The sequence below is a fragment of the Dryobates pubescens genome, chromosome 25 (assembly GCF_014839835.1).
Source record: "Dryobates pubescens isolate bDryPub1 chromosome 25, bDryPub1.pri, whole genome shotgun sequence".
NCBI classification, from domain to species: Eukaryota; Metazoa; Chordata; class Aves; order Piciformes; family Picidae; genus Dryobates; species Dryobates pubescens.
In genome coordinates this window covers 7,865,032-7,877,783 of record NC_071636.1, presented here as the reverse complement: position 1 = coordinate 7,877,783, position 12,752 = coordinate 7,865,032, and the positions used below count along the sequence as shown (strand labels likewise).

The 12,752-nt window shown below is 41.0% G+C and overlaps 1 protein-coding gene across 1 annotated transcript in view; it reads right to left on the bottom strand.

The window, feature by feature from the left end:
* Positions 1-4,341: 4,341 nt before the first annotated feature.
* The window catches only part of IFT81 (intraflagellar transport 81), a 41,686-nt gene continuing 33,275 nt past the window's right edge, over positions 4,342-12,752 (bottom strand). The window contains exons 15-18 of the mRNA XM_009909586.2: positions 11,463-11,534; positions 11,288-11,373; positions 6,760-6,805; positions 4,342-5,840 (exon numbers count right to left, since the gene is read on the bottom strand). Coding sequence (XP_009907888.2) covers positions 5,658-5,840; positions 6,760-6,805; positions 11,288-11,373; positions 11,463-11,534 — 387 coding nt within the window. The 3' untranslated portion in view covers positions 4,342-5,657. The remainder of the gene's footprint in view (positions 5,841-6,759; positions 6,806-11,287; positions 11,374-11,462; positions 11,535-12,752) is intronic.

Here is a 12,752-nt window from a genome sequence, read left to right as displayed (position 1 = left end):
TGTAGAAAATTAAGTTGTAGGAAACTTAAATCAAGAGTTGTGTGGATTTTTCTTCAGTATGAACCAGTTGTAAAATTCATAATGAAGAAAATATAAGATTAATTCTGTCATTATTTCCCATATGTGGTTGTAACTTACATGCTGTGTATGCCTTCATGGTTCTCTTGTTGTTGATCCTTAAGTTCCTGGCCTATTTTCTATTCCATTCCAGGGAAAAAAATAGGGATAGAGAAAGAAATTTATCTTTGAAACATGGTAAGATCCCATTTTCCAGGTTCCTATCAGCTGCATTTTTCCTGGTATTAGTAAAATGTGCAATATTTGGCTTTATCCTATTCCAAGAGCAGACCGAATTAAATGCTTATTGTATAAATGAGTGGGTTTAAAACTTGAGCAGCTGCAACAAAATCTAGAAGTTTAAAACTCTCTTCTGTAATGAGAGTCTGGACTGAAACAGCTTAATAGACATTGGCTTAAGGAGATCCATTTGCAGGAAAAGAACTCGAGTTGTTGGCATTCAGAAACGCTGGCTTTGTGTATCCTCATTTGCAAAAAGATACTTTTAATTTTTTTAGAACTGTGAGGAGTGGAAATACAAAAAAAAAACCCCAAATAACCCCAAAACCCAACCGACCAACTGAACAAAAAAACCCCACCACCAACCCCCCCCAAAACAAGAAGGTAAAAATGTATTTAAGCAATAATATGAATAATGCCTTTGAATGCAAAGTAAGGCAGGAAGTTGTATTTTAATGCTAAACACTATAAATACACTTCAGCACTCGTCTTGTGCAAGACAGCCTCTCAGAGATGTCTCATAAACATCAAACCATATTGCCAAGGATTTGTGTATTTTGATTGTTTGTGCTGAAGAAAACTTCCACAAATGTTTAGTTTTTGTTACAAATTAGGATGTGTCGGATGGCACAGTGATTTGCCTTGGATGAAAGTGGCTATTGTAGATAATTACAGTTCTTTTTGCAGTCTCTGTCTTATAAATCTAATGCTGGCCCTTTAATTCCTGCTTGTTCTGTCAGAGGGAAGAATACAGAGCTAAATCCAGCAGACCTTATTTTGGCAATACTCCCACTGAAGTCAGTGAGGGGTTTGTGAAAGTAAGGACAGCATGATTTGTCTCACAGTTCCTGCTGGTTATTTGGAATATGTTTGCCCCCCCCTCCCCCCACCTCAAACTCCAGAGCTCCTCAGTTTGACATCACCACGATGCAGCAGCTCCCAGCTCTGTAAACTGGAATAATGAAAATCAGTGTCATGCAACTGTGAAAAATACCCTTTTCACCCAGTGACCTTGGACTAAAGCAGATTGCCTTGGGAGTTTGGAGATGGCTTCTGAACTAAAGGTACAGAAACAGAGACGCTGAGAATTTGGAGAACCCCTTTTAAATTCATGCAGAGAATTTAAAGAACTCTTTAAGCAAGATGGAAATAGGTCAAGTTCTGACTGCTAAAAAACAAGAACCCGAGTGGGTGTTGCCCAGCCAGGTGGTACCTTGTGATAAAATTGTTGATTCATGTAGTACTTCCTCACTGGAACACTGGCGTGTCCATGAAAATGTCAGTTCTGATTCCATTCCAAATTGCAATCAAGAAAAGGCAGCTGAAGAGTTAACAGCAGTCCTTCAGCAGGAAAATGCTGCTACAAATGATAACACAGGGCCCACAGTCAGATCCAGTCCTTTATTTTATTTCACTGAAATCTGAGCAAAACAGGGCCATCAAGAGAAACCAGCTCTGCAAGCATCAGTGCTCTCTCCATCCACAGGCAAGGTGATGAAGAAACAGCTTCCCACACTCCACTGCGTCAATGTGCCATGACCTTTCTCCCAAGGGGACACATATTGGATGACAGCACTTCAGTCTCTGAGGTCTTTCAGTCATCCATCTGTCTGCCTGCATCTGGAAGCTGGCTCCAGGCTCACCAAACACTTGCAGAGTGGTGATTTAGGAACTGGGCTGATAGTGCCAAAGCGCTCTGCATAGATCACTTGCTGAGGACAGCCACCAGGTAGTTAGCAGTGAGCTTTCCCTTGCAGTTCATCAGGGCCAGACATGAAATAGTGATCTAAAGAGAAGCAGCCCTGCACTTCATTTCCAGTTCCTGAACCAGCAAGTCACTTGGAGAACAGATTTCCGATTGCTTATGGGGCACGACACTCTCCATGCTTTCCATGACAATACCCTCAGTAAGAGGCACTAACTGTTCTTAAACACTTCGTGTTTGTAACAGTGAGCAGCATCATACTGTAGGAACAGCTTATCAAGAAATCACTGGAAATCAGTATATTTAGACATAGTAAGTACAATAGCAGGGCCTAACTTTTATTATTGTGTCCCACTTTATGCATATGACTCCATTAGCAGTAATATCCATGTAAGTAATGATACCCAAGCAAGTAATTCTAGATTTGGGTTACTTAAGGAAGCCTAAGAGCATTTGTTTATTAGTTCAAATGGAAGTAAATTGGTAATCTGGTATCTGGATGGTAAAATGGCTGGTCACATAACAGTAGGTAAAGTGTAACTATTTCATCTCTCAGGTCCCTGTGGAACTTGCCTGTATCTCTAGGGACAACTGAAGCCAGCATGACTAAATAAATTCTACAAAGCTGCAGAATACTACAGTCATTCTATAGCTGGACTATTTCCTCATCCAGTCCTGGGGAAAGATAAGGAGAAGCCTTTTGAAACCAAGTCAGCTGCTGCTCATGAGTGACTGCTCGGATCAGTGTTCCAAGTGGAAGAAATGTGGTACGTGCTGGAGCCCCAAATTTAGCTGTGCACATTTCTGATCTCTTTGGACCTTCAGGAGGGAAAGGCAGGTATTTTTCCATGGGGTGTGTTTAATCTTATTAATTAACCAGCTAAGCTATTAATAATAAAAGAGTTTAAAAAAAAAAGAGAGAAGTAAGCTTTTTGATGCAAGTTAGGAAGTAAAGATAAAGCTGTGAAAGTCAGATTTTTTGCAAGCTCCCAACAAATCATTAACTAGGTGGAAAAGCCAAGCCAGTGAACAGAATCCATTAAAGCTGCATTTATTAAATGTCCACTTGTATGAAAAGCTAAATATAGCATCTGAGTTTTTCCAATTTTCCTTTCATAAAAGTTACTATCATTTTCTGCTTCATCTCAGAAAGTAATTTTGCTGCTGCTGTAGTGTATAATCTGTGTGCCCTTTCTTGGTGCAGTACAAATGACAGAACACTAATCAGATCAGAACAATAATTACGTCATCTTTGAGTAACTAGCAATAAACTGTTTTTACAAAGAAGAAAGATGAACTATTTTTAGGGTAACTCTGTAGAGAAAAACAGAAAATGATTATACTCAATCTTACTCTACATCCTTGCTATGAATTTCAAAAGCTGGGCTTTATCCTGGGCAGCAGGCTAATCCATGTAATACATAAATGGATTTGCATAAATAGTCTGGTCAGATAGGGTTTCTAGGGGTTTGTTCAAAGCTTTGACTTCAAGGATATAAAATCCTCTTTCTCCCTGCCCTGTCTGGTGACTCCAAACCATAGGCTGATTCCCAAGTAACCTAAATGCCCTTTTTTGGTGATTATCCCATGTTTTCAGCATGTCTCATATTGGGTTGTCTGTGTACTTTTACTATTGCTGGCAAGTTTTCCGCAGCGTTGGAAATCCAGGTATGTGGCTATCACACTCTTCTTCAGCTCAGCAGGCCCCACTGTGCAACACAGGCCATGCCTGCTAATAATGGCACCTGGCTAGCAAGAAAGTGGGGAGGTGTCTCTGGAGCTGGCTGTGCCCACACTTTATAGCCTAAGTCCTTTTCCTGAGCTTCTCCCTTCCAGATTAATACAGCCTCCCTTCAGTGCCCTACCAAGGCCCATTCTCCTGCCATGTAGAGTGATCAGCTCATTGGAAGCAACAGGTGGAGGCAATGCAGCACATTCTTCCTACTCCAGCGAACTCTACCTGTGTCTCACACCAAAGCCTTCTTTCCACAGTCACTGACACTGTGTGCAAGGGAAAACGCTCTGCTTCTCCTTGTCCTGGGAAAGGCCAGTGTGCAGCTGTTGAGAAAGCCTATCTTCAGCTATTCATCAGTGTGAAAGGGCTTACATGAGGATGTCCTGGGACTCTATGGATCTGAGCCCCACTCCTTGCACACACACACACACACACTTTGGCAGTTTTGAACTCTTTGGGGACACCTGAAATGTCCATTCAAACCTCTTATTCCTGTGGCCCAGCAAGCTGCTGGTGACTAACAACTGACCTTCATTCACCTAAGAAATATGAGAAGAAAAAAAAAAGAATACCAGACAATCAAAATGCAATAATCAGATTTTATTTTAGTTCTGTTAACAAATGTATTTAATGCAAAGGCAAACTAGGAACTATAAAATTACCAAACTCTCTCAAAACAAAAAGCAACAGAAGAGCTCAAAGTTAGGTGCCAGAGAGAACAAAATTATTTTTTGTATTGAAAAGACATTCTAGATTAGGCAGCAAAAACTGGGGAAAAAAACCAACCCTCAACTGTCTATCAGAACAGCAAGAGTTCTGGTCCTGCAGACTTATCTCCCTGCTTCTGATCTCTGATTGTGGCTAAGAGGTGCTCATCTGAAATGATGAAGCGTGACGGACAGATTCAAGCCTCACCTACATTCCTCTTCTCCTGGGTCAGCTGGGAGGCCCATAACACAATTTTAAGGGCAGTGACAGTTGCCTGTAGGTCATGGGCTGAAGCCAGAGCACACAGCAGCCTTGCCCTGTCTAGGTGTTTGGCATGCCTTTAAAGTGTGCGTGGGCCACCGTGCCTTATTTGCATCCATCAGTAACCCTCCATCCCAGGATGACTCTCTTTGGGTAGTGTCATCACTTTGAAACTGCGCTGCACAGACCAAACAGCACAAAATTTCTGCAGTGGAGAAAGCCTTTGGTTGAACACTGTTTACACTTTCACATGGGCAGCCCAGAAAAATTAGAAAGCATATATGCAAGAAAAATACCTTTGCTAAAAGCAACTAGAAAAGATAATGGAAAAAAACTCAGAATCCAAGTAATTGTTCTCACTGGCTCCTGACGCTGTAGCAATGAACTGTCTCCTGGAAGCACAATCAGTTTAACTCAGCCGTGCAAGGAAAGTATGACTAGGAGTGTGCAGGCAAGGTCTGTGCAGCTCAGAGTGAAAATGGCTCCATTCTTGCCAGTCACACTAGATGAGTAAAGACAATAGGGAAGGAGAGGGCCAAGCCAGGAGGTCTACAATTATACAATATCAAATCCAAGGCCTTGCAAAAATGTAACCTTAGTCATACAGAATAGGGAGCAGCGCAATTACATTAAGTTTTCTGTGACCCTGGAGAGGGATTTCTTTTCCTTTGATCTCTCTGCAGATGCATGCCATTCCCAGCCTCATAAAACCAAGATTTATGATCAAGTTCACCCTAGTGCCTCCTAACAGATCCTCCTACCCACGTTATCTTGTTGCTTAAACAACAGAGGGAAAGTTTTGCAGAGAGGTTAGTTGCTCTCCTTATTTATCCACCAAAACCAACTCATGTACAACAAACTGCAGAACTGATGAAAATAACAGTATTTAGTAAGAGGTTACCTTTAGGAAGCCAACAGAGTCTTCCTAGATTGGTGTCAGAAAGGAAGAATTCATAACACCAGCCTATCTTTACCTCCTTCCTGAATGACTTGACCAATGGCTGTTTGGTTTTGTTGTTTCAGAAAACATTCTCTCTTGCATTCCATTAACTGCTCAAAATCCTGCCACATTTTCATTTGCTTCATGTTTGGCCCATGATTTTCCCGTACAACTTTCTGCTTCTCTCGTAGTTTCTGTGAAAGATACAAAGGTATTGGATTTTTGAAACAGTTCTAGGGCACAGAAATTCCTTACACAGGCAGCTCGGAATGACAAAGATTTTCACGTGCTGCTGAAATATTCTTTTGTTCCAGTTGATAATGCTCCGTGCAAGTGATAAAAGCATTAACACTTGGGAGTCAGATATCTGCTTTGTACAGACTGACAATTATTTCAATGTTTTAAAACTGTCTAAATAATACTCTTATCTGTTTGAGAAGTTATGCTTAAAAATCTGAACTCGTTTCCATACAGAGCTCTTGGAACCTGCAGTAGATTCCTATCATTATAAACACGGAACTGATGTTTTACAATTAAACCTGCTACTGATTATTAATAGTGGCAACCCACATCTCTAAAAGTCACTCTTAGACTGGCTTGTAGAAAGCCTAGTAGAAGAAAGATGTTTGGTGTGACTTGGTGAACCTAACTTTGTCCATGCTTAGCTGAGCTTCATCCAAGATTAAAAATGGACAAGTGCTTTTGTTTAGCACTGCTGATCCCCTGGCCTTTAGTAACAGTGATCGGGCTGACAGGCTCAAAATTTATTGTCTTCAACAGGTTGCTTTATATACAACATAAAATTCAAGCTGGCACAGTTTGTTATGCCCATGTTTCAGTTTCTTATCCAAATGGTTTTCAGGGAATGTGCTGTCACGTTAAGCTGTTTGACTATCTCTTACAAGAGGCTCATGCTATACCGCGCAGGAAATCAAATCCTGAAGAGCTGCATGATCTCTTTTCGGGGTATTGGTTACCAGCGCTGGCAGTGATGGAATTTTCCTTGTGGGTTGCAATATACTTTTTATAAAAGGCTGCCCACAGCCTTTTGTGGTAACCCCACAAAAATATGAACTGTACAACGTTTTCACAAGGTCAAAACCTGATTCTTACCTTCCCAAGGTTTTCTTGTTCGAGGATCATCCGTGTGTACTGTTCTCTAAAAGAAACAGAAGACAATTCCATTATGGTTTTATTTGGTTGTGTGAAATAGGACAGAACGATGATGCCAGCATGGAAAAAATATTAAAATATGAGGAGGTCCATAAATGAGATAGAAGAAGAAGCATGAGGAAACCTTTTTGTCATTGCACAACATATCTCTTGATATCAAGGATCAGACCTCTCTGGTTCTCTCAGCAGTGCAGTTGGGAGAAGTGGTACTGGATAAGGATCTCTCACATTTCTGAAGCAGGCACGGTTACTGCTCCTTCCAGCTTGAAGACAACAGCAAGATCACTTAGATAGGATACACTTGAGTCCTTTTCAATATTGTATTTATCCTGCTGATATTCTGAGGTTAGCCATAGCCACTTTTCTGCAAGGTCAGAGTTTACATATCCACAGCCCTTAATTGCTGTGACTGTGGTGTTGGAATGAGTGGGAAAACACAGGAATGAAGGCAAAGAGAAATTCCCCCCAGGCCTGACAAATCCAGTGACTGCGATGGGACCACTGTGCATTCCTCGCTTTCAGAAAACAGCCGTCACATTTAGGTGCCTAAATATAGGCTTAGGAGCATAACTGTTGACATTCATTATTAACAATCTTGGCTGTACACCTTTGTCTGTAACAAGTGGCTGGATCACTTTCTGACACAGGCAAGCTTGATACATGAAACCTGACAATATAATATGCAAACCACAACAGCACACTTCAGATATGTTTCTAAGCACTTGGGGGTTTTATTATGAAATTGGACAATCAAATCTCTTCACTGATTCACCTGGAAAAACAAAATCAATTATTATAATCTGTGTGCAACCGGCAAACTTAGAGGTTGAGAGTTTGCTGGCAGAATACAAAATAACCTGGTTCATCTAAAGAACTTTCCAAATTGCTCAGGGCAGAAGATCACTGCATAGAGAAATCCTAGATTCCAGAAGGAAGTTATCAGCCTTCGTGATACTGGAGTGCGACGCTCTGCTAGAGCGTGGCAAGCAGCCCTGTCAAACCAAGGCAGAGCGCCTTTCTTATATTCCTTCCATTTCTACTAAGTCCTGCAGGCTTTCAGCTGGAGCCCTTGGGCCCCTGGCCATCTGGTCTCGCCTGCCATGCTCCCTGCAGAAAGGATGTGCAAGGAATGAAGTTGGATCACTTCATGATCTCTCTCTCTAGGACAATTCCAGCCGTAACGAATCGGAGCAGCCTCGAGGTTGCTCCAAGTGCTGTGCTGCACAGCTGATCCCCAGCAATCCTCATCAAATCGCCAGGCTGAACCTTCTTAGCTCCACTGGCATACAGCACGTGTTCACACACATTTGGCCTCAAGTAGAGCTTTCAGTGTAATCACCAGAAGATTAGATGTCTTTCCTAGTAACTTTTTCTTCACTATTTGTAATGATGCCTGGAAAGAATGCAACTTAATAACTTCATTAAAAACCCTACAACTTTCTATTTTTAAGTAAGAAAATTAACTTTTCACATTCCTAAGAAGTGACCCCATGGAACAGAGTTGGTGTTTGATAAAGAGGGTCAGATTGAAGACATTTTTGGTCAATATGTTGTTCGGAAAGTGCTCTTCTATTTATGGTTCATTTTAACTCCGTTTACATTCCAGTGACTGCTGAAAAATACATTCACATTCTAAAAGGATGTCTACCAAAAAAAAGTTATCATCTCATTTTATATTTTGCAGAGATTTCTGTATTGAACTTTGTTGTAATTCATTTGAATGTGACAGTCTGTGACCTCTTACAGAAGGTCAAAAATGTGCATAGTCACTGTGAGAAGATAATTTCCCCAGCTCCTGTGCCCGCAGTTAGCAAGTGAAACAGGGACAGTGGAGAGAGTGGTAATGCTCCCTTTGCATTCTCTTTCCCATACCTGGGATGACATAGCTGGACTCGCACTGCATTCCAGCCCTCAGCTTTGATGGTGTGCCTGTGTGAATACTCACACTGTGGATGCTCATTTTGCAAGTATTTCAGCTGGAGCATTTTTTGCTTAGGATCTGTGAGTAAACTCGGACCCTCCCCTTCCCTGCAAGACCATAAAAGGGCAGTGCCTGCTGTCTGACCCCTATTTCCTCTCAGCTGCTTGGCTGAGCTGGTTGCTTTTCATACTGATGAATATTCACATCATCACTCACATTTTTCTCACAGCCACTTCTCCTTTCACCCTTCTGCTTAATTTTGCTGTTTTGCTGTCTTTCTTTAGGTAAATCTTTCATTTCCTACAGTCTTCCATATTTTGTGAGATGGAGTAAGAAGCTTCTGAAGCCTCTTCTCCCACCCTAACATCAGTAATTTTGACTCTTTTCTTACTGTTCTTTTCCCTGCATTGTTTACTACAGAGTTTTTAAACATTTTCACGCCTCAGATCCTTGCAGAAGGTCTCTGTGATGGATATTAATCTTCATTTCCTAGATTCCTGAAGGGTCTGATGGATGGAGATCTCATCTCTCAGTGTCTCCCAAGGGAATCATTGGAGTTTTTTCACTCATTTTGACACATTGCCCATAACATTTTAGTAGTCAGCTACTGCCTTTTTTCACTCCACAATGAGACAAGAAACTGCCTCTGGTGGTACTGAATGACATCTGATTACCTACACTGAACTAAGGGTGCTTCCCTCACTGCCACCAGGGCAACAGAAAGATCCAGAAATTATTCTGAAAGGTAAAGCTATCTTAGGAAGTTATTTTTCCATCTCCTTTGAGAAGTGACAAGTACTGGTTCTCTTTTCCTGTTGTGATGTCAGCATGCTCAATGGTCTGAAGCTTTCAAATGGAATGTAGGACAATTATTAATTACCCAATTAAGGAGTTCTATCTTTGCTTTGCCACTCAGCCATGTTCTTACATTGTTTTGTGGATGGAACAATTTTGTGAAGCATTTTGGCACATGGGACAGAAGACTGTACATGAGCCACAGCTCAGACAACACATGACACTGATCTCAAGCAACAATCTGTCACAAACGGAGAAATCTAAGAAGAGGTCTCACATTAAGGAATTACATTGCTGTAGCTATAGGAATACTGAAGGATGAGACTGCGAGATGGAGAGGTTTAAGGCAGAACTGAATGCCCCCCTCTGCACTGAACCAACAATGATATGCACTGGAGAGATTCCTTGGTACAGTAAAGGGGCCTACAGGAAAGCTGGGGAGGGACTTTTTAGGGTGTCAGGTAATGATAGGACTAAGGGGAATGGAAAAAAAATAGAAACGGGTAGATTCAGATTGGATGAAGGTCTTCACCATGAAGGTGGTGAGACACTGGAACAGGTTGCCCAGGGAGGTGGTAGAAGCCTCATCCCTGGAGGTTTTGAAGGCCAGTCTGGATATGGCTCTGGGAAACCTGATCTAGTGTGAAGTGTCCCTGCCCATGGTGGGGGGGTTGGAACTAGATGATCCTTGAGGTCCCTTCCAATCCTAATGATTCTAAGACTCCACCTTTAAGGAGACCCAATTCTACTATCAAAATATCAGAGTGTTTTTGATTCATTCCCTTCAGTAAAAATAAAATTAGAAAAAAAAACCCAAACCAACAATTTTGATCAAACCCAGCAAACATGAATTTTAAACCTACTGTTTTGATAAACATTTTCATGCCTGAGAACTATTGTGGGGTGAAAGCCAGAGACCACTTGGTAAAACTAATGACAACAGTTTAAGCTTGCTTAATTTGTTGACAGCTAGGATCTGAAAGTATTGGTTTGGACAAAATAAAACAAGCTGGAAAACAGAATTTCTACTTCATGCAAAGATCTAAAATTTCAAAACAAAGTAATTCTGAAGAAAAAACCCCAGCTATTTTGGTACTTTAATCAAATGAAAATTAGAAATGCTTTGCTTTGGATTTGCCTGATGCTTATTTTGATGGGGTCAAACCAGCCTGTTGACTTTATTCCCTGGGTTTTGTTTCACTTTTTATATTGCATGAAAAGACTGAACACATACAAAGTTTTAAATAGGATACTTTGTATTTGCAGTCCTCCATTTCTGCACCAGTGATGGCAACAGCTAGCATAGCTGAAAGAGTAGAAGACCTGCAAGCAAAGGCCACAACCTGAGGGCAGCATATGGTTGCTCTCTGAGAAGTGGTAGACCTTCTACTGCGCACACTGGAGTCTCAGGGAGGAAGCTTGGCAGAGGCTTTATGTCTGCTAGGGCCCCACTTCCTGCAGGACCCAGCTGAAGCACAGCTTCTCTGAGCTTGTGCCAACAGGGCTGCAAGTTAAACCCCCTATCTGGGGTCTATAATCTCCAAGCAGAAAGGGAAAAGCTTTTGGTATGTCTGAGAGAACTTGTAGGTTTGCAGCAGTATAGACTGGAATTTGAGATGCTTATTTTTAGTGTTGCTAAATTTATCAGGTGAACTCCTCCAGTTCAAATGCCAGTGAGAAAATTCCTAACTTTAACCTTAGTTTATGAACATCCTCCAAGTTAACACACAGGAAACACATTAACACACTCACCGAATTGCCTTTCGTCTCTCCTGGGGGTCTGGGGAGACATAAACCTTCATTTCTTCTTTAGCACGCTGCAGCTGTACTTCTAGATTCTGCAAATAAATGCATAATAAATAAAAATATACATTGTACCTGCTAATTCATTTCATAACAAAGAATTTGGTCCCTCTTGTGATCTTACCCTTTTCATGCAGTTAACATAACGGTAGTTGCTTTCTTCCTCAGCGCACTCCTCAAGAAGTCCTTTCACTTCCTACAGTAGAAGAATAAGATTTTGAAGGATATGGTAACTGAAAGTCCACAGGAGAGGATGCCCTGTGTTGCTTTATAAACCACAACAGTCTGTAACACAAACAATACTGAACTGAGAATTGCTTAAATGTTTGCATAATCTGGGCTTTACAGAATTCACTTTAAAAGTGAAAGACAATTTAGATGTGCAGTTTGAGTCAGAGATGCTAATAGGTGGTTATTAATATGACTGACTTCTAACAGACACTTCCCAAGTGCTGCCAAGACTCTTGCTCCTAAGCACATCTGAAGTGCTAAATACACTTGTGAATAAACATTTCCTGGAACACATCAGCAAAATGTGTGTTAAAAACGACAGAGGTGTTAATAGTATGTAATTAGCAATCACTAATTCTACTGAGGAGTATGCAGATAGCAGGTTAGTCCCATCTCTAAAGGATCCCTATCAAAAAGCCCTAATAAGCCAAATGGAATTCATGTACTCCAGGTCACACAGCAGTTGTCAACTCCAAAGCTCTGTCACTATGTGATTTTCAGACCATCAGCTGCAAAAATGAATCCTGTTCAACTGCAAGAGTTTGCTGACACTCCAGCTCTATCAGTGGGTGTGATGGTCACCATGTGTTAGAAAATGACTAAGCTTTGTCTGCCAAAAAAACCCCAAGTGTTGTAAAATAGTTCTTATGAAGGGTCTAATTCATAGTAAGATCATCTGGATTATTTTATTTGTCTTGGATTAAGCCCTACAAAGGTGATTTTAGTGCAGGAAAATAACCTATCTATCCATCCACACTTTAAATGTATGCCTTTGTTATTTTGAAATATATTCCTCATGTGAGCAAGGCCTTGACAAATCAAGTCCAGACAAAATTCACAGGAGGTGATGTAGTGAGATAAAGAAGATTCATATAAACATATTAAAACTGTCTGCACATCAAAGGATTGCACTGGATTAATTGCATCCCCTCCTAGAAGTGCTGCAGTTCAAATAATGCCTAAACCATGCACACACAAGTTCTTGGCTGTACCTATAGGGCTGTATTTGAAAAAACTGTTGTACAGAAGAACACAAGGCAGTCACATTTAATGAAGTATCCATGCCATCAGCTTCACTGCATTCATTATCCACTGGATTGGTTGCTAATTTCATTAACCTGCTAAATGCATGTAAAGATTTGACTTGATAAATTAATCCTTACTTTATGGCCAAATTATTTCC